The sequence below is a fragment of the Tetrao urogallus genome, assembly GCF_951394365.1.
Source record: "Tetrao urogallus genome assembly, chromosome: 7".
Taxonomy (NCBI): Eukaryota; Metazoa; Chordata; class Aves; order Galliformes; family Phasianidae; genus Tetrao; species Tetrao urogallus.
The window spans coordinates 25,886,378-25,906,352 of NC_136820.1; the positions used below are offsets into that span (position 1 = coordinate 25,886,378).

The window sequence follows — 19,975 nt, forward strand, 5'->3', positions numbered from 1 at the left end:
AAAGATTCTCAGTGCTACTTTTATGTCTTTTTAAAATGCATAGGCACACAGACATGAAACTGAAGCTGCTGGACAAGTCTTTCCAAACTTTTTCTTGAACATTTACTATGATAAGCATGACAAAGCTGTTCTAGCTGACCCTCCTGTACTAACTGTTGGGAACTGTGGTTTTTGAAACAGAAAGCAATGTAACAGCTCACTACCACTCTATCTCAAAAGCAACATTAGGAGGTAATCTTCCAGGTTCTTTCTCAATGCAGCACAGTTGTTTAGGTGGTGTAACTAGCTTGGGATTGAAAGGCTAACAAGAAAAAGATAATTCTTGTAATGAAAACTACAGGTTTCATTGGAGTTACTGCATCTGGAATCTAGTCAGCATTAAGTGCACCATCTACCCCTTTCACCTGAAACTATACTATAAAACCCCCAACATTTTAAACAACTGAAAATGCATACTGTTTTTCCTTACTGTTCATAGAATTTTGGTTCTTTGGACTACGAGAGCTTCTTCTCAATCAGTGCTCATGAAGTGCCCATGTTTAATATAAGTAATCCTTATCATTCTGTCACTCTATGTCTGCCATTTCCTTGAAAGCTTCTTGCACTAAACAATAAAGCTATATGATAGCAAAGCCCATGAATTTAAATATATGAAATAGTCAAGAAGTTGAAATTCTCCTAGCATTTACTCTTCCACAACCTGAATCTACATATTATGACTGCAGTTGTCTACTGAACATAATTTCATACAGAAAACTGAATTTCCTGAATTTAAGTCCACCGCATACTGCCATTAGCTTGTTTTTATGCATTATCATTAAAATGAAATTACAAACACTTTAAGATGCTAGCATTAAAGCAAGTGTCCTGAAACACATGTCACTGAGGGAAAAGGGAAGAGAGAACCTTCTCTCCAAGGATAATCTTTTGCCAAACTGAATGTCTGCATATGCTAACAACAGTCACGTATATTTCAAATCCTGATCTAATTATAAAGTTCATGAAAGCATGAACTTAAGTGAACTGTAGGTTTTCAAAAAGAAACGCTGTGAGATAACAATATTACATTCAGTCCTTAACTGGATCAGAAGTTTAAAATAAAGACATTAACCATGCACAATAAGACTATTTTTATTTAGATAAGGGAAAGTACTAGAGTACATAACAAGACAAAAATGAATGTTTACATCAGACGTAAGCAAACCAAGATAAGCATCAAAATTAAAGCACATGTAGACCACACTACTGCTTTTAGCAACTTAAGGTTTATTTCCCACCATACCCAGCATGCAAAAGTTAAAAAAAAAAAAAAAAAAACAACCCACACACAGAGGGGATGGAAAAGTAACAGCTAGAAAAAAGTGGAACTTCTCTTTCTTGTTTAATTCCCAGTAAATAACACAAGGGCAATATCTGGCAAGCATACTATCTACAGTTAGTTCATATCTTATGATATGCATCAGACATTCTCTTCAGACACACTGAAATCAATATGTCACGACAACTGACATCACAGTTGGGGGTGTCCTGCTACTACAAGATCTTATCACAAAAGCATTTATCCAAAGTGACAAATTACAGCCTGAAGATGATTTTTTTTTTTTTTTTAAATAAATGAGAATTATTTGCATGCTGAAATAAATACACAAGCAACTGTACAACTACAAATTCAAAAGATTTTTTTTTCTAGCAATATAAGCTGCTATTTTTCCTCTTAAGAAAAAAGGATTAATATGTGAATTGAGAACAGATGTAGTTGATGAATGCGACAATTTGCAGACTGAACTTAAGATTTTTTTAGACATAAAAATGTCAACTATAGGACTGGGTATTAGTATATACATGTATGCTGCTTGCGTAGGTTATGGAGTAGTTACAGACTCCTGACTAGAAAAAAAATGCCATTTGGTTTTCAAACGTGACTGAGTTTTTACAAGCTGTCTGCACCAGAAAGGCAGTTTTAGGATGAGACACACAGGCCACATATTTGATACGAACACCACACAAAGAGTTGCCCTAAAAGGAAATAAATTTCTAACAATCTCAAAGTCTGTTCAGTAAGCCAAACAAAGAGTTCATTAGCCACCCACAATTTTATGTCCAAACTAGAATCCTATACATCTTGTAGACCAAATAATAACATTTGTCCAGAGCTCTGACAAAGTTACTCCCAGATGAGTTATCACTCTTCCTTCCTATGGAAGACATTATGCAATTAATGCAAGAGAGCAAATCAAAAGGAATGCAAATCATTACTGAGCAGGCAAATACTAAATCTAGTGGTTAAGGTACTTGTACCAATTACTCAGGTGCACAGAGTATGCACAGAGGGAAGCTAGCTGTGCTAGAAAAGCCAAACTACACAGAACAAGAGTGAAGGGAGGTCTGGACTGTGACAGGAATTTAGGAGTTACAGTACATCTCAACACTGAGCAGTAGGTATCTAGAAATGAGGATGGAATTCCACCTGCCATTTCCTAATTGGTATTAAACAAGGAATTGAACCACAGATGAGTACATGAAAAATACTGCTTTGAAACCATTTTTAAATGTGTGAAAACAAAAGTAGAATAGCAGATAAGGAAAAGCATTTCCTACATGAAAAGTCATGCATCAGTGAACAACTCCAACAAATTTTAAAAGGGCATAAATTGCACAGATTATATAAATATCATTCATGCCTTTGAAGAATAAAAGTCTACCTTCTTTTAACTTCAAGGATTAAAAGTAGCCTATCTTATTTAAAAGGAGAATAGTACAGGATGGCAGAAATAATAAAAAGTTTTCATTAAAAAGAAAAGTTGTCAAGAATACAGAATTTAAATTTCAACAAAAATATGTATACCTATCTATATTTTTATCTACTTTATCTTCCATCCTCAAGATAAAGAGCAAAAACAATCAGTCTCATCTTTCCCATAAGGACCATTAAAGTTCCACATGCCCATCTCATGATCACCCAGGAAGCGCTCCTTTAAAAAACATCAGTGAAAACTTGACTACAGAAACCTATTTTTCTCATCTTTTGAGATCATCTTTTAACTTACCAGTATATCGACAAATCACAGAAAATTGCAACCAAGTTAATACTTCAGAACAGTATTCACAGCAAATATCAGATCATTTCTCTTAAACCCTCCCCCATACGCTGCAGGAAAGACCTCCTACACTTAATATAAACATCTACTAGATGCCAAAGCAATTAGCAAATCAACAATTTAAGTATATTTTAACTTTAAAATTGCCATTAAAAATTAGAGGCCAAGGCTAGCTGCCACATTCAATTCTTTTCTCATCTCTCTGCCTCTTTAATACAGCAAAAATACATGCAAAAGTCCCTTTCTCCTATGAATTCTCCTATTCTCACTATCTTCTACCCAATCATGCAATCTAATTACTGAAATAGACAATTTCATCTGATATTAAATCCTAAAGTCTCAAAAATACAATCTACAGGAAGAAGCATTAGCAAAATGTCATCAATTTCGCAGATATACGTAGACCATGACCTATGCTGTACTTGCTTGTATTAGCTTTCCTAAAATAGATGAATGCAATACTACAAAGAATCCATGTGGCACTACAAAAAATTACTCACCAGAGTTCAAAGGCTTAATTTTTTTTGAAGCAAGTAAAAATTTTAATAGAAGTAAAGCTTATGCTTTCCTCATGCATTAACAATGAAGGAATTGTATTACCTTCATGCACTGTTATTCCACAGTTGTCACACTGGATTATTTCATCAGCATCTTCACTGTTATCTCCAAGACAAACGCAACAAATCAAAATATGGTCCATTTTCTGGGAACTCCAATTTTGGGACTTCTCAAGGATCAAGGAGTCCTAATACCAAAAAATGAATGCACATGAATTACAACAGGAACTTCAATTTTATGTAAAACAGAAGATCTGTTATTTGTTCAATTTTGTGGAAAAAAGAACAACAAAAAGCCTCATGCACTTCATTGTTGTTGTCAAACATTCAAACTCTTCATCCACAAAATTAAAAGCTGGAATGGACACAATCTGATCTTGCTAGGTTTGTAGTTCTGGTTGTACTGAAATCATATATTTGACACTAACAAGGAACACAACAGAAAGCCATCTAAAAAGGAAAAGAGGACCACCAAAAAAAAAAAAAAAAAAAAAAAAGAAAAAAAAAGAGGTGACCTTCATTATCCTAATATTTGGAAAGGAAGATTCCCTTTGTTGGAAAAAAAAAAAAACAAAAACAGACAAAAAACCAACAACCTTCCTGTATTGTTGTATTAAAACTTGAAAATAAAGAGCTAACAAAAGCCTGATGAGTCTTCACATAAATAAAGTGTAACAACTTACTGACTCAGTTGTTTTATTTTGTTACATGCAAACGTATATGCCTCTATGCAAAACTGTATGATATATTAAAACAATTCATTTTCTTTTATAGGATATACAAGGAAGTCCAATGCTCATTTTTGCAACCTTCAATGTGTATTACACTACTCCCTTTTAGAATTCCCTTTTAAAAAGGAGTTTCTTTAAGGAAACAAAGCAGTACCTCACAAACCAAATAAAGTTGGATGTGAATTTCCATTGTTTCCATAAACACCATGACCTCAACTTCTTATTATTTCAGTGAGGTATACTGACTATCTCTTACACAAAAGTTTCGTAACTTATGTAAATTTTCTTCTTTCCTATACTAAAAGCAAACAGAGTTTGGACTATCTTCGCTGGTGATATGAAGGCTTACAGGGACTAGACACACAGCTGAAAGAAAAAAAGTAGGAAAAAGAAGAAATTAAGACTTTCAGAGCAGAGGCTGATAGTTCAGGGCTAAATGGCATCCATTCAACACACTAAAGGCCTGAGAATATTACAAGAGTGCTGCAGTGTATTAAATAGGTGAAACAAAATTAAGGTGGAAAGTTGCCTTTCAAACTTTTTTTTTACTCTTTCCACTCCATTCCCCCCATTAATGAATAATAAAAAAAAAAAAACACATAGTACCAATACAGCGCTTCCATATCCAAAGCAGATAAAAATTATTATGAATGGTAAGTGAAACAGATATTCCTTCTCAAAGATCCTAAATTCTTTCACCAGTCTATGCAATTATTATTCTGTGGTAGTCTGTCAATCTGATACAGTCTCTGCTCTACTCAAAGTTTTCAATGAATCACTGATAAAGCCTTTTTGTACTTCAGGTTTATCCAGAGCAGGTATTTGGAGGCTGGCAGGGATACCTTTGTTTTTTCTAGCCAATTTCAACTGGCTTATTCCAAATAGAAGTGGCTTGTTAGAAAGCTGTAGAAAATTGCAAAGTTACTTCTAGTTTTGGAATCTCCCATCTATATTCTCTGAAGAAAAGAAAGATGGCCTACAAAATACAAACTAAAAAATTCCACCTCATCCAGAGGTAAAAAAAAATTAAAAAAAAAAAAAATCAAAAAAAATGAAAGACAACATAATTGTTCATAAGATCATGCTCTTCCCCTAATAAATACATGCCGACTAAGCACTTCTTCCATCTTTCTTTTAAGAGGAAACTATGAAGTACTTTGAGTCAAACAAGAAATTTGCACGTATTTGTCAAAAATATTGTGTCACACCATCACACATAATATACACAGTTCGAATAGGAGATACTCCCCAACTTTGGCAGATTAACGGTTCCGTACCACCAGCTTCTTGGAAGCATTTTACATGCCTCCAGAAACCCATTTCTTCTGACTATACTTCCAACTTAAATTATTACTTGGCTTCATTAACATAAACTTAAAATTAATTTGCAATTTCTCCTGTCACAGAAGTCCAAAGTCTAGTAACTAAAAAAAAAAAAAAAAAAAAAAAAAAAAAAACCAAAAACATTACAGTAAATGCACAGATCTGCACTGTAAAAAAAAAAAAAAAAAAAAAAATTTGCAAACATGAGCAAAACAAAAAAGTGATGGAAGGTCGGATCTAGAGTTAGGATTCACAGCTATCTTGATTTACATTATGTGAAGAAAGCCAGAAAGCCAACAGGTCAAATGCAGACAAGAATAACATTGTTTTTCATGCAGACAGACACAGACTTGGAGAAAAAGGCAGGAACTTCTCAATCAACTCCTGTTCCCTATCCAAGTGAGAATAAGGACTTCATTCAAGCTATATGCCTACCTATTTATAAACATAATGAGATCTTAAAAAACAGTAATTATCACAATCACCTCACTAGGAATAAGAGAATCCCATGAAGTGGTAGCAATTTATAAAAAAAAACATGAAAGTATCATTTCTCTAATGATGCTTGACCTTGCAAAAGAAATCTATGTTTGTCTGCCTCTGCTCAATACAGTACATAAGCACATAGAATTTCATTACAGCACAGGTTAGAAGACTCTCTATCCATGCCTCAAAATATTTTAAGTGCAGAAAAATAAAATAAAAACTGCACACCAATCAAAAAAAGGAACTGGGCCGCACAGAATTTAAGAATGCATACTAAGGCTTAGAATATATACAATGTATACTACAATATTCAGAGTTAACTACCTGAACAATCTTCCATGCAGTAATTATGCCTTAAGACATCTGTTTTTCTAAGAACTTAGCTTCTGCAACGTAATGAGATTTTGCAATACAGCTTTTTTTTTTCCCCCCCACAGTATTGGCTGTTAAAAATAGAGTTGAATATTAATCTAAAAATGAGTTCTAGAATCCAGTGTATAGACACTGTTGAAAGACTCTTAGCTAAAAGATCTGTTCACAAACAGCATTCAGCTTCACAGTTACAGAATTCTAGCACGAACTGCAAAATGTCAAATTCTGATTTTTATCTTTTGATTGATGTCTTAAATTCAAGGAGGAATATATGCATATTAGGAGGGTTCCCAAAAGATGCATTTTAAGAGTGCTCTGAGTCTCTGAAGTAGGCTTCTTTTTCCAAGTCAATGGAAGTTTAGGACATCTTGAAGAATATATCCCTAACAATCTAAGATTTCATTTCCATTCTGATATGGGAAACAACACTGGAAGGAAATAACCCATCTCCCAATGATGACCTGGTTCTCATCATTGATACTGGCAAAGCCCTTTCAGCTCCTGAGCAAAGACAGTACAGGTAACAACACAAGAATTGTGTTGTACAGACCTTGATAATGAAAGATAAACAGTAGCCTGATCAGGATAGAAAGATCTTTATATCTGCCAAAGTGAAACCATTTCACAGGCCAGCTTAGATGTGTAATGAAAGAGAAAGTCTGCAGACTGTAAATGGCATACAAGTTTAAAAATAATAAAAACATTCTCTTATTGCTATTACTTATTACTACTCCAAGCAGCATCTAATATAGTAAACAACATTTCTAAGCATCACCATTTATTTATAAGTAGATAGCTACAGAGAATTAAAAAAAAACAAAAACTAGAACTATGCATTTTTAAACAATTATTTGATTATCTCCTGTTATTAAAACTGCACATCTGGCTTGCAATTATACATACGTACATAAATATATACATCAAAATCTTGATCAGAGACCACTGATTCCTCCAATTATTTTGCTTACTCTTCATTAAAATAATGTCTAAATGAAGCAGCAATACTTTTAATTGTTATACTCTATAATTTAGCAAATGTTTCAATTACGCTGCAATTGTTTCCTGAAAATAGAATGTAGATTTTACAATAACATTTTTTTTTTTAAACTCTGTTTACGATTTTGCTACTGGAGGAGAAGTCAGCCATCCTGACAACCTACTATCTTTTAATTCTTCCATGGACTCAACCTCTAAGGCAACTGTAACTGTACTGGAAAAGAAAGTTTCATTATTAGACACTTACCATAATATTGTCAGATTCCACAAATAGAAAATAGTTACTGTAATGATTAAGCACACAAATGCTTCTTAGCACTGTAGGGAATTACTTCACTTGTATGCATTATATGTAAAAACAACATAAATTGCCATGATTGTCCTTAGATTTTAAACCCAACTGCGTATATTTCCTTACTTAGAATTCTAGCATTCAGACTTTGATGCTTGTGACAAAGAAGGGCTGGGATACAGAATAACCTATTATTTAGCTACTATGAGAATGTGACGTTTCTAATTTTTATAACATTATAGATGCGCTACATCTAACCTACAACTAACCTAAATATTCTGCTGTTACATGCTGATTTGCAGACCAGAGCTTGTATTTGCTTCAGAATTAATTCAATTGCCCTTCCCATTAAAGCCAAGAGAAGTCTGTCTATTGACTTTAGTGGCAATGGATCGGCCAAATGGTCCGAGCAAGTTTATTTAATAAGCAGTGAGTGCTTATTTAGCCCAATTTTGCTGCTTTGTTTATTCCTCTAAACACAATGCCAGCCAATCAGTTTTAACTTTTCAAATTAACAGAACAGCACTGGAGAGTAGTTTCCATTTCTCAAGAGATATATTATAGAAAGTTGGTTGCACTACCTCATTACTCTTGCTTTGTGAAAGAGCCAGGCTATCATTTGTCAGTTCCTCATCATCTGCATTATTTCTGTTAAGAACTTTACTCTTCTTCTTCTTGGATCCTCCATCGCTAGCTGTGCTGCTATTATCTTCTTCGTTACCTTCCTCATCATTGTCATCCTCATCACTTCCACTCCCATCATCTTCATCATCCTCATTATCTCCATCACTCCCTTCTTTTCGCAGTGCATTTTTCCCTTTTTTCTTCTCAGGAGTAGGCCGCCAGTCATTGTCATCTTCACTATCATAATCATCCATATCATTTAGTTCTTCCATTGACACAAAATCCAGTAATGGTCGGTTCCTGCGCAAATTCCATTTTTTTGGTTCACTTGCTTGTTCATCAGCCACAGGATCACTTTCAGCTGCTTTCTCTTTTTCTTTCTTCTTTTTCGGCTTCTCTTCTTCATCTTCTTGCTCTTTCTTTTCAGTTTTAATTATCTCTTTGTCTGCTGTTGGCACTTCTTCAGCAGAGCTCTTTGGCTGTTGCTCTTCTACTTTCTCTTCTGCTGGTTCCTCCTCCAAGATATTTTCTTCTGATTCAGTACAGGAACCTTCTCCACTGTCCTTTGATGCATCTTCACTTCCATGACCACTTCCTTCAGAATCTGTTGAGTATATGAAAATTTAAAAAGAAGTTCCAAAACAAATGTACCCCCAAAAATAAAGTCTGTTGAAGCAAGTTGTTAAACAAAAGAATGATGCATGTTCCTCCCTAATAAGGAAATCCACGTTTATTTTTTTTTCAATTTGTCTCCAAATACTGCTATTTCAAGTGCTATGTTGAGAATCTGTTAAAACATCAGTGCATTTTTAAATGCCAAAAAAAAGATGGTAAAATTTATTAATGAACATTAAATGTTCATTTGAACTGCAGCTATTATTAATATTAACAATAAGTAAAGTGTCATTTTAATAAAACAGTATTAAATTTTTAATTTTTGGAGATGCTTTCTAAGTTTACAAAAATTGTATTTAAAAAAAGAAGAATGTAGCTAATCCTATAAATTCATTTCTGTTATGGGTTTATTTTTATGGTTTGGGGTTTCCTTCAACATTAGTTACAAGCTGTATATGAACTATGCTTCATTCAGCATTAAGTCTGCAGAACAGCACTAAATTCTAGCTTTAGATAACCCACATGATATTTTTCTGAGTGCATTAATTAACACAAGTCAGTTTGCACATGATCAAGGAACAAAAAAAGATTCATATGTTAAAAAAAAAATCTCAAAAATAAAGGCATCTGTAGTACAAATTACACAAGAATTATTGAAAAAAGATGACAAGCGAACTTGTTAATTTACAAAGATCATCCTCCTTGACTTTTCTTCCATCTTATATCTTCCCACTGTTTTTCACTTACAGTATTTGTTTTAATGAAAAAAAAAAAAAAAAAAAAAAAAACAAGAGAAGATTTTTTTAAAAATTAAGTATAAAGTTGCTTGATCCAATGTATGAATCAACTGCCCAACAGCTACATTTTTCAGTTTGTTCAGAGCCTTCATCAACTCCTTGTAGCACTGTCAGATTTTATTAAATAGATAGAGAGAAGAAACGTTTTGGTACGTGAATTAAACAAATATATATATATTTATTCACTTTACTTACCGCACACAAATATGACACTGATTTGATCACCTTACAAAAAGAGAATTTCTGTGCTTAACCACCTCTTTATAAAGCCAAATAAAGAAATAGTGGAGGCCAACATACTTCTTAAGGCACGTACATTTTGAGAACATGCTGCACACTTCACACATGCCACATATTCCCACCCACAGAATATGACTGACCGGTTATTCACCTGTTACATGAATATATTGGTTAATTTTGGTTTTATGGGTATACCCATATGTGGAAGCAGAAAGAATCTGATAAGGGGATCGTATAATTATCAACATGAGAAAGTACATTGGTGCTACCACTACTGATCAGAACACTACTCCTACCAGGTGAACAACAGGCCCCTTACAAGCTGATAAAAAAGGAAGTTTTATTAAAGTCTTTTACTCAAAGAGTAATTTAGTAATGCCCACCCCTCCCCTACCAGCCTTAATAATGGTACCTGAAGTAGAAGCATAACTAACTCAAATTTTGAAATAGTGAAATACTTTCTAGGCAAGAAAAGCAATATTAACTGAAATGCAGTATAGGAAATAATTCTTATGTTATAGTAGCTTTCTTTGGATTCCTATTTGCCAAATCTCATGACCACTCTAAAGGTAGAAAGTTAGGTCAAAGGCCAAAGTTAGAGTATTCCACTAGGCATTTATGCTACAGATTAAATGCCAGATGGATGATTGATACCAAATTTTTGTATTACAGGCTTCTACTGACAATGTGTCAAAGTAGTACAAAGCTTGCAATGTTACAATTATTTTCACAAGCTCTTATTACCTTATAATACGTACACGCATATATTATATCAATATTGTATCAAAGCAGTAATTTAAGATTTCTGGACACTTTGTGTGGTTGCATTTCTGAACAGGCTTAGATTTCTTGGGAATTTAAGCTTCCACTTCATTTTTGGGTGGAATTTTTGTTTGAGAATTATTTCCTTTGTAAAAACACCCTATTGACCAACAGTGAATTTTGTACATCCATACTGCTGCACTAAGAATACTCTCTAACTGTTATATGCCATACAAACAGTATAAAGCAGAGAACAAATAAACTTAAGTTTCATTCACTTCTCACCTTCAAATTCTCTCTTTTGACTGCATGTTACATTTTGTATTTTCTATCTGCATGCACGCACGTACCAGAGATACCTATACTAAAGGATATCTCTATTTGAATGCATCCACTGTGATAGGTATTTCTATAAAAAGAGCGGTTCTGTGATAACAGCTATTTTTGTAGCAGTTCTTCTGTCAGATGCACTTTCAGTTAGAAAGAGACTGTAGCATACAATTTTCTCCTTGAAAGAAATTCTTAAAGAATGGCTCTTTCAAATTGGCAACCACATTATGTCATCTCCTATGGAAAAGAGTCAAGCTACTCTCAGTAAAAGGTTAGGCCAGATACACTGTCAAATAGTGAAGAATACAGAGTTCTGCTGAGAACAAATATTAGAGATAATGGTATATTTATTTCTGTATAAATTGTAGCTTTAACTGCTGAGCACAGGAGCAGGTGGCAACTCACACCCTGAAGCAGTAACTAGAAATTCTCCAGTATATAATCTCCATTATGCACCAGAATTAACATCAGAAAAAGTATAATGAAGGTAAACAAAGGTAAACAAAAGCAGCTCCACAACAGCAGTATTCAAACACATGCTGTGCTCAAGACTTCAGAGGAAAGATACTACAGTATCTTTCAGCAGTTACAAACAGTTACTATAGTTACAAACTACAGTATCTTACAGCAGTTTAAAAACAAACACCAGGATTTTTGTAGGTCCATTTTGCAGGCAACTGAACACTACCCATTCTAAGAAAATCCATACATACTTGAGAGTGTGTGCTACACTACTGAAATAGAAGGCTACTCACTCAGAGAAGACAGGTTGATTCTTCAGTGTAGTGTTAAGCTTATCAAACAGCTCTGTAAAAAGCAGTTTGAAGGATAAGCTAGCTAAAAGACATCATAGACTCAATTTTGGTCTTGCCTCTTACACTGGCAAAGCCTAACCAATTTCAGATAATAGAAAAGAAGCATCTGGCATTTTTTTTTTTCTTTCCTTTTTTGTCATCTAGCATACCTAGCAGTATGCTTCAGACCATCCCCTTCATGAGGACAGTAACAAAACAGTAACAAAAACAACAAAAGGGCTACAGGAGACATTCATTTCTTTGGAGGTAAAAACAGTTGAATTACTGTAACTATGATCAGTAACCTAGTAGACTTTTTCTCCCAGTCACAAGGTGAACAACAAATCCTTTACATGAAGTTGAGAAATTACCTAGATATCTCTGCTAGAATCACACTTTAGAACACCTACAAGCCCACAGTCAAGCTGCTCACATGTGCTATATCAGGCACGGGTAAAAGCAGCTGAATTTCCAAAATACATGAACTAGAAACTAAAATTAATATTGAAGATTCCAAAATACCTTAAAGAAACATTTAAACTAATGACAAAACTCTAAAATTAATAATGCAATGTAAGAAGTCAAGGAAAACCAGACCATACATGAAAATTTAAATGAACTTTTGAATTGCCATAGGCCGTGTTATGTAACTGGTAAACTCTTGACCACAGTTATCTATTAGAATTAAATCATACAGCTTCACTGTGCTCAAACTGATAACCCAAAGCTATAGTGAAAGCAGCAATGGATGTGACTTAACACTTCATTTTGAACATAAACCTAGATTCTCTTTTTCGACATTATGACACTGGCTTTTTTAAACTATTGCGCAAAAGATGAAGGTAGAGTTACTTTAAATATTTAAACCCAGGTAGGCAATTGGAAATTCAATACTGTAATGCTAGCAATTAAAGAATTGGAACCGTCTGAACAAACATAGTAAACATAAAGAATAAAAATCACAACCAATTAAGATACTACTGTTCTGAGGTGGGAAGTTTATTTCTAAAACAAGAGATGAAAAAAAAATCTCTAACCACACAGGCTGGAAGTCCAGGAAATGAAAACAATTACCCACTGTTGCAATCATTTCAGAAGATGTATTTATTTAATAGAAAGAAAAAGAAGAAGAAAAAAAAAAGGAGAAACAAAGGTTTTTAATAAGCAGTTTTCTCACTTCTACACTAGCAGCAGTGATATCACAGCATCTTCACAGGTATCTATTCAAATCTTAAAAGCACTCAAAACTTCAAGCTAACTTTGTATTGAGTCCATAGGCACTGCCTCAACTGCCTCAGACTTCTGCAAGACAGATCAGTTACCCAACCTCTTGAATTCACTTGACATTTCCCAGTTTCAGGCTTAGTCTTTGAACTTTGAACTGTCTTTTGAACTTTACTCATTTGGATGAAGCATTATATGCCCCATGACTTCTCTCAGCAAACTTTCACTGCTAAATATTCCATAATATTCCATACAGTTGGATTCCTAGGAGTTTGACCTCTTGAAAGAGGGACATGATAAATGGAGACTAAGTCTCTGAGGCACTGCCACAAGTACATGGCTGACAATTGAAACATCATATCTTCCCTGAGAAGTGGACACACTGTAAACAGTCCATCCCACTGAGTTAATGAAGCTCAGAAGCTAAGCAGCGCAAAATAGGCAAGACAGGCATACATACACACACAAAAAAGGGGAGATGCAAGAGAAAGTAAATTAGAAGTATTAAATAGCTAAGTAGGAGACCATGAATTCAAATTTGCATTCTGTCTTAATGAACAAGTACAGGGTTTTGTACGAGCAATGGTTTTGTAACCATTACTGCAAAGATAAGACGCAAAAGTCACAGCAGGAGGAAACAAAGAAAAACAATGTTACTTCATCATAAAACCCTTAAGTTACCAGAATGAAAGCCATGATGACTGTCAGGACACAAAGAGTAACACGAGTCTCAGCACTTCCAAAGAAAACACCAGATCAAAACACCAGTCAGTCACTCCAAAATACCCCTGATTGGTAGACAGCTATATGTAGTATAGCATATAGCTATTGTATATAGCTAACACAAAGTTAAGTCTCCAAATTCAATTACAATAACTAATATTGTGCAATTACTTGAAAAAAAAAAAAAATGCAGCAGAGCTAATCTAAAGTTTAGCTAAGTAAGTTAATTATCTTGTCCTCTCTGTCTGCAAAAACATTCCCCAAGTCCATTCTCAAAAACAAAACTCTTTAGTTTCTTCATCTGTATTTCAGTTGTGTTTATCACAACTGCAATTTGATGCTCTGCAAACCTTTTCATATGACAACATCCTGCACAGGAAAGAAACAATGGAAGAGGAAACAAATTATATAAAGACAGAGAAATCAAAAGTTGCAAATACAAGTGTTTCAGAACACCTAATAGATGCATTTATATAAATCATCACATGATTTAAACAGAGCTCCTATTGACCTCAATGAGAATAACAGTACATGGTATTTCTGCAAGTCAGTCTTTATGCTCAACACAAAAGAAAAAATCGCAAACATTTATGAAATGCCCCTAAAAATGAAAGTCCAGGGGACTTTTAGCAGAAGCAGTGACTGAATTCAGCTCCTTAAGGCTGAATTCAACTACACTTTTCTTAGTTACACTGAAAAAGGTTCAGTTCTTAAATTCACGTATCGTGCTTGTTCAAGGAACAACTTTAGAAGCAATTAATGAAGAAACAATGAAAGAGGAGCTAGGAAAAAAAAATAATTACTTAGCATTAAAATAATACAAAGCCAACAGGCCTGAAATTATTTCTATGAAATAATTTGACAATAACATAACAGTGCTAAAATCAATTCCTTTAAACTGATGTTATAATTTTTCTTTGGAATAGAAAAGTCAATAATTGCTGTTAGTGTAACATAAACCCATAAGAAAATAACACAGTAAGTAAAGGGCATATTTCCTACTGAAAGTTTTGCAATTAAAATAGATGTTAGGCTATTAAATATACTTCCTGTAATGAAAGAGTCACTGAGACATCAAGATTCTGAATACAACATTCAAATTGCAAAAAAGCAATTATAATTCCTTCCTATAAATACCAAACATCAACTTATCAAATCCTTACTGCACCACATATTCCCTGAAATCTGATAGAACATGCATAGAAATTTTAATGTTGAGGGTTCAGTCCTCCTAGACTTGCACATTATCATCTACTCCCACATATCACTTAAAATCCTTAAGCTCATACATATGGATGCAACAAAATCAGCAGGGAGTAAACAACTTCAGAACAATTTTAATTCAGTGTTTAGATAGTCTAGATAGTCCTTGAACCTTTAGCTGTCAAATTTGCTTCTTTTTTAATTTAAAAATTGCTACTTATAGACATATTTATGACTCAAATAAAACACGCAATGCAGAGCAATAAAATTAACACAGATAAGGAATCTTTTTGAGCCATAAGTAGACTCAGTGGTCATTTACAATGTAGAAAGATCACCTGTGCCCCTATTTATTTAATCCCCTCTATAAGCAAACTGTGCAGTGAAATTCTGAACTCAAAGAACCACTAAATACTGTATGTATACAGACCATGATTTGCAACAGGCTGCACATGGAGCCCAGTGAAAGAAGGAAAAGAGCAACAACCTTGACTCTAGTGGAGAACTACATACTATGCTTTGAATACTAAATCCTGCAGAGAGCAAAAGGAAAATATGTTGTCTATCAGTATCCTATCAACAGCAATCCAGAATTTGTCTGGTGGGTGTGTTTCTGTGTACACCATTTTTTTTCCCCTACAAATATAGTATACATACATACATACATACAAACTTTGAAGTGATCGATTTTATTTATCTAAGTGCCTTTGTTTTAGTACGTCTTCCACTTACATGAAATGGATTAAGTACAAACAAACGTAAGGGTATTTTATACCAGCCTCTTTTGAAATCATCACAGATGCCCTATTTCAAATATTCTGCAGCTATCCAAATGAACTGTACAACAACTTCTCATTCAGTTTAAGATACTATACATTTAATAACTTCCTACTCCTCCAAATCCCAACTCCTCCAAATCCTCACAAAGTTTTTTTTTCCACACTAAAGACAATGTTTGAAGAAAAAAAAAAAAAAGTGAAAAACATCCAACACTGTTGTTTCAAAAACATTTTCTCTTAATGTTATGCAAAAGGAAGTCATATAAGATATTCAAACACAAAAGAGTAACCCACTGGGTTTTTCCAATTATACAGTTAAGTCCATTCAGTGGCTTTAAAAGAGATTCAACTTCCTCAAAATGCAACTGAAGTTGAACCACTCTGAGGTGGACACTGTTCCCCCTTGCACACATACGTACTCTGAAAGTTGAAAAATCAACAACAAAATAGTCCTTTCCATCCATCCAAAGTTGAGACAGAAAGCTTTCATTCCTTTTAAGTAATGAATGACAGCTTTCTTATCAAATAATACATTGCTCTGGATTACATGTCCACGTTCCATATTGTATTTCTTTTTCCTTCAAACGCAACCTACGTTTCTAATGCAAAATGGAGAGATTTTATTTGGGACCTAAAGGAGGGATTAAAAAAAATAAATCCCAAAGCAGTATTATAGAAGCAAACAAGAAAAGCCTTCAAAACTTCAAACAGAACTGGTACTGGTGAAATGACCACTGAGCTCTTCTCAAGTTCATTAATACACAAGATCTTCATAGACGATTAAAAAAAAAAAAAAAAAAAAGACAATTACAAGGAGATGGGGAATATTTTTGCAAGATAAAGTCAGATGAAAACATAGATCAACGTCTCAAGTGCAGAACGAAGAAAGTACAGTTCTTTGGCAAGGTGTCATAATGCTTCCCTTATAGCTTAAATACACTGCTTTTCTTTGCCTGTTTCCCTGAGCATGACGTAAAACATCCACCATGCAGCTTTTAACAAACAGAGTCCTGCCCCTTTTCTCCCCCTCCTCTCTCTCTCCAGGAGAGCTCAATTTATTCAGCATCTTGTCTACTTTCAGTTTCTGTGGATGTTCATTCAGATTGAGGAACGCACAGAGAAGAGCACTACAAGAACACATCCCAAAGCAAGGACTTCTGGTATGAAATGCTTACATCTTTCTACACAACTATCACAGAAGACATCCTAAGTCTGTTGTAAAAAATATTAACAATAATAATATAGAATAAAAACTTGAAGAGATTATCTTTCTGTTTAAGATGTTCACTCAGAGTGGAATTACCCTTGAGAAGTCAGGCAGGTTCCTCAGTCCTCAACAAATTACTATCCAGACTTATTCAAAACAAAATGGCTTTACAGCAGTTACTCCAATACCAAAAGAAGCTAAAGTTTCCAAAGCTGTCTTTTGACTGAGGAAATAAAAAGCAACAGAAATAGCCATGACAATCAGCACAGAAACTGCTGAAATGCTTCTGCCAAAACTTATTTGATAACAGAGTTTTCCACTGTGAAAAATTTATGTTCAAAGGCAGCACTGTATGTTTTACTTGATCAGTTGTTTCCTATCTGCAGCATGGAATCTCCAGTTATGCAATTGAAGCCCTTCCAGCCCCACATCCCAGCAGCTCACTAATACCACTCTATCTCCTGCGTGACATTAAACAAGCAACCCTAAAACAAAAATGAAGTAATTCTCAACAGAAGCGATGAGGAAATATATTTACCTGAAGCATCTCCAACTTTAAAATCACTGTCATCAGAGCTATCATAATCTAAAGCTTCCAGCAGGGAAGCCGCCAGAGGCTTCACTTGTCTCCTCTTCGAGCTGCGGTCCACTGCAGAAAGAAGCATAGTACTCCTATTAGACAGCACAATGAACACGCAGCGTGCTTAGACGTGCGGCGTTAACCCGACGGGGCAGCCCGCACACGAGTGCTGCCGGCACCGGCTTCACCGTGCCAGGGACGGGGGAACCACTCACACCCCGGGCACCGCGTATAGCCGGCACCGGCACCACCCCGGGCCCGGGCTAGAGAAGGGAGCCGCTTCCCTGCAGCACCTCCAGGCGTTCCGCCATCCGGCGCCGGAGATACGGCACGGCAGAAGGAGGACCCGACCCGCCCGACATCCCGGAGAGACGCTGGGCTGCCCCCGTCCCGCCGAGCGCCTCCGCGCTCTCCCCGGGGAAGGGGCGGTAGGAGCCGCTGAGAAGCACTTACTAAAGGCTACGCAGGTGAGCGGCGGCGACTGGGAACGTGTCCAGGCGGCGGCAGCGCGGCGCCGCCTCAGCCCCTCGGGCGCGGACCGCTGAGCCTCAGACCCCCTCCCCAGACAATGGGCACGGCGGCGGCACGGCGGCGACCCGGATGCAGACCCTCGCCCGCCCGTCGCCGACCCAACAGCGCATGTGCGAAGGCGCTGCGCCTGCGCGTAGCGAGGTGAAGGCGAGGAGGAGGCGGGTGCTGCCCGTAGTCCGCCCGGTTGCAGCCAGGAGCTTCAGCTCCGCGTCGGGGGGGCGGGGGCTCCGCGGGGCTGGGTGCGAGTCGAGTGGTCCGTCCGTCCGTCCGTCCGTCCGTCCGGACCGGCAGAGTCCTGTGCGCGTTTACGGTGACTTTCGAAATCCTGATGCAGAAGAGCATCTCAACAAAAATCACTAGGGTGTCCCTCGGTTCCCCCGTGTGGAAGATTGTTTTATTAAACAGCGGTGCTAAGTACCCAGAAAGTTTACGTGGTTAATCTTCCTCCTTTGAATACACCATTCCTAACTCTGGTACTATCACGCCTACCCAAATACACTCTCTACCCAGGCAATCTGGTGTTCCCTTCAAAACTCTGATCACCTTCCTGTTTCCTTAGAGGTTGCATGTCTTAGCTTTTCACACCTGGGCTGGTGTTTTTATTAGTAGTAGTAGTAGTAGTAATAATAATAATAATAATAATAATAATAATAATAATAATAATAATAATAATAATAATTTCCTGTTAATTGGTATCCCTGTCCCACTTCACATATAATTTCAACCCTAATATGACAAGTAGAGGGACTTCATCTGTGGGCTCATATTGGAAATGTAGCCACAACTGGCAGGATAACTCAGAAAGATTACAGGTAAAGGTGGAGAAAGAGTGGTGGAAGATCTTTCAATTCCTCTTAATGTGAAAATTGAAGTAGATGTACATCAGAGAGTATAGATCTTCCAGGTTTTGAATCAGCTTGATTCAATACTAGCTTGTCATGCTAGTACTATTCCAATTCTTACTTGCGCATTCTCATTCATCAACAGAAAAAAAAGAACCAGCACATCAATAAAAATACAAGTGTAAAGTACTTAATATTTATTCACTGTTTCCTCAAGCTTCTGTGCACTACAAAGATAGGACTTAGCAGCAAGTCCTTCTAATTCAATAATTATAAGTATATAAAACGTATAGCATAGAAAATAGCTTAAAAAAAAAAAAAAAAAAAAAACAGTCTGTGATATTATTCTGTGGAAGCTTCTGGCTATTAAAGCAGCTATTGAATGATAAGTACCCCTTCAGACATTTTAACCTCCTTTAGTTGATTCGGATTGTTTCACGTAAAGGGAAAAGAAAGGAGAGTTCATGCTCCAAATGAAAGAAGCCTTCAGAGGAAATGTCTGACCTTTGTCAATCTCAGCAGATAGCCAAGTATATGAAAATGTGCAGCTGCCTTCCTGATTTAAGAAATAAGGTGTTAATGGCACACTGCTGGGAGCTGGGCACTGTAAATGCCCACATTAAATAGATGGTGTTTAGGTGTCGGTTTAGCACCTTTGAATACTATTCTTGTAAACACACAAGAAATTATCTTAAAAGGTAATTTTTAGAGCAAAGTTACAAGGAGCTGAAATAGCACATCCACTATGAAAATGTCATGGCAACTCCATCACTAGCACAACATCTAAAAAATTTCTAGAAATTCTTTAGGATATCAGGTCATGTCAAATACATCGGGTCTTTCAATTATCTCCACATTCTAATGGTTCT

The 19,975-nt window shown here is 35.8% G+C and overlaps 1 protein-coding gene across 1 annotated transcript in view; it reads right to left on the bottom strand.

Annotated features, from left to right (window-relative positions):
• The window catches only part of PHF14 (PHD finger protein 14), a gene marked incomplete at both ends in the record, with an annotated part of 152,953 nt that extends 134,347 nt beyond the window's left edge, over window positions 1-18,606 (bottom strand). The window contains 5 exon segments of the mRNA XM_079538129.1: window positions 3,699-3,843; window positions 8,437-9,083; window positions 17,692-17,802; window positions 18,187-18,316; window positions 18,319-18,606. Of these exon segments, the coding sequence (XP_079394255.1) occupies window positions 3,699-3,843; window positions 8,437-9,083; window positions 17,692-17,802; window positions 18,187-18,316; window positions 18,319-18,606 (1,321 nt within the window).
• Between the last annotated feature and the right edge of the window lie 1,369 nt (window positions 18,607-19,975).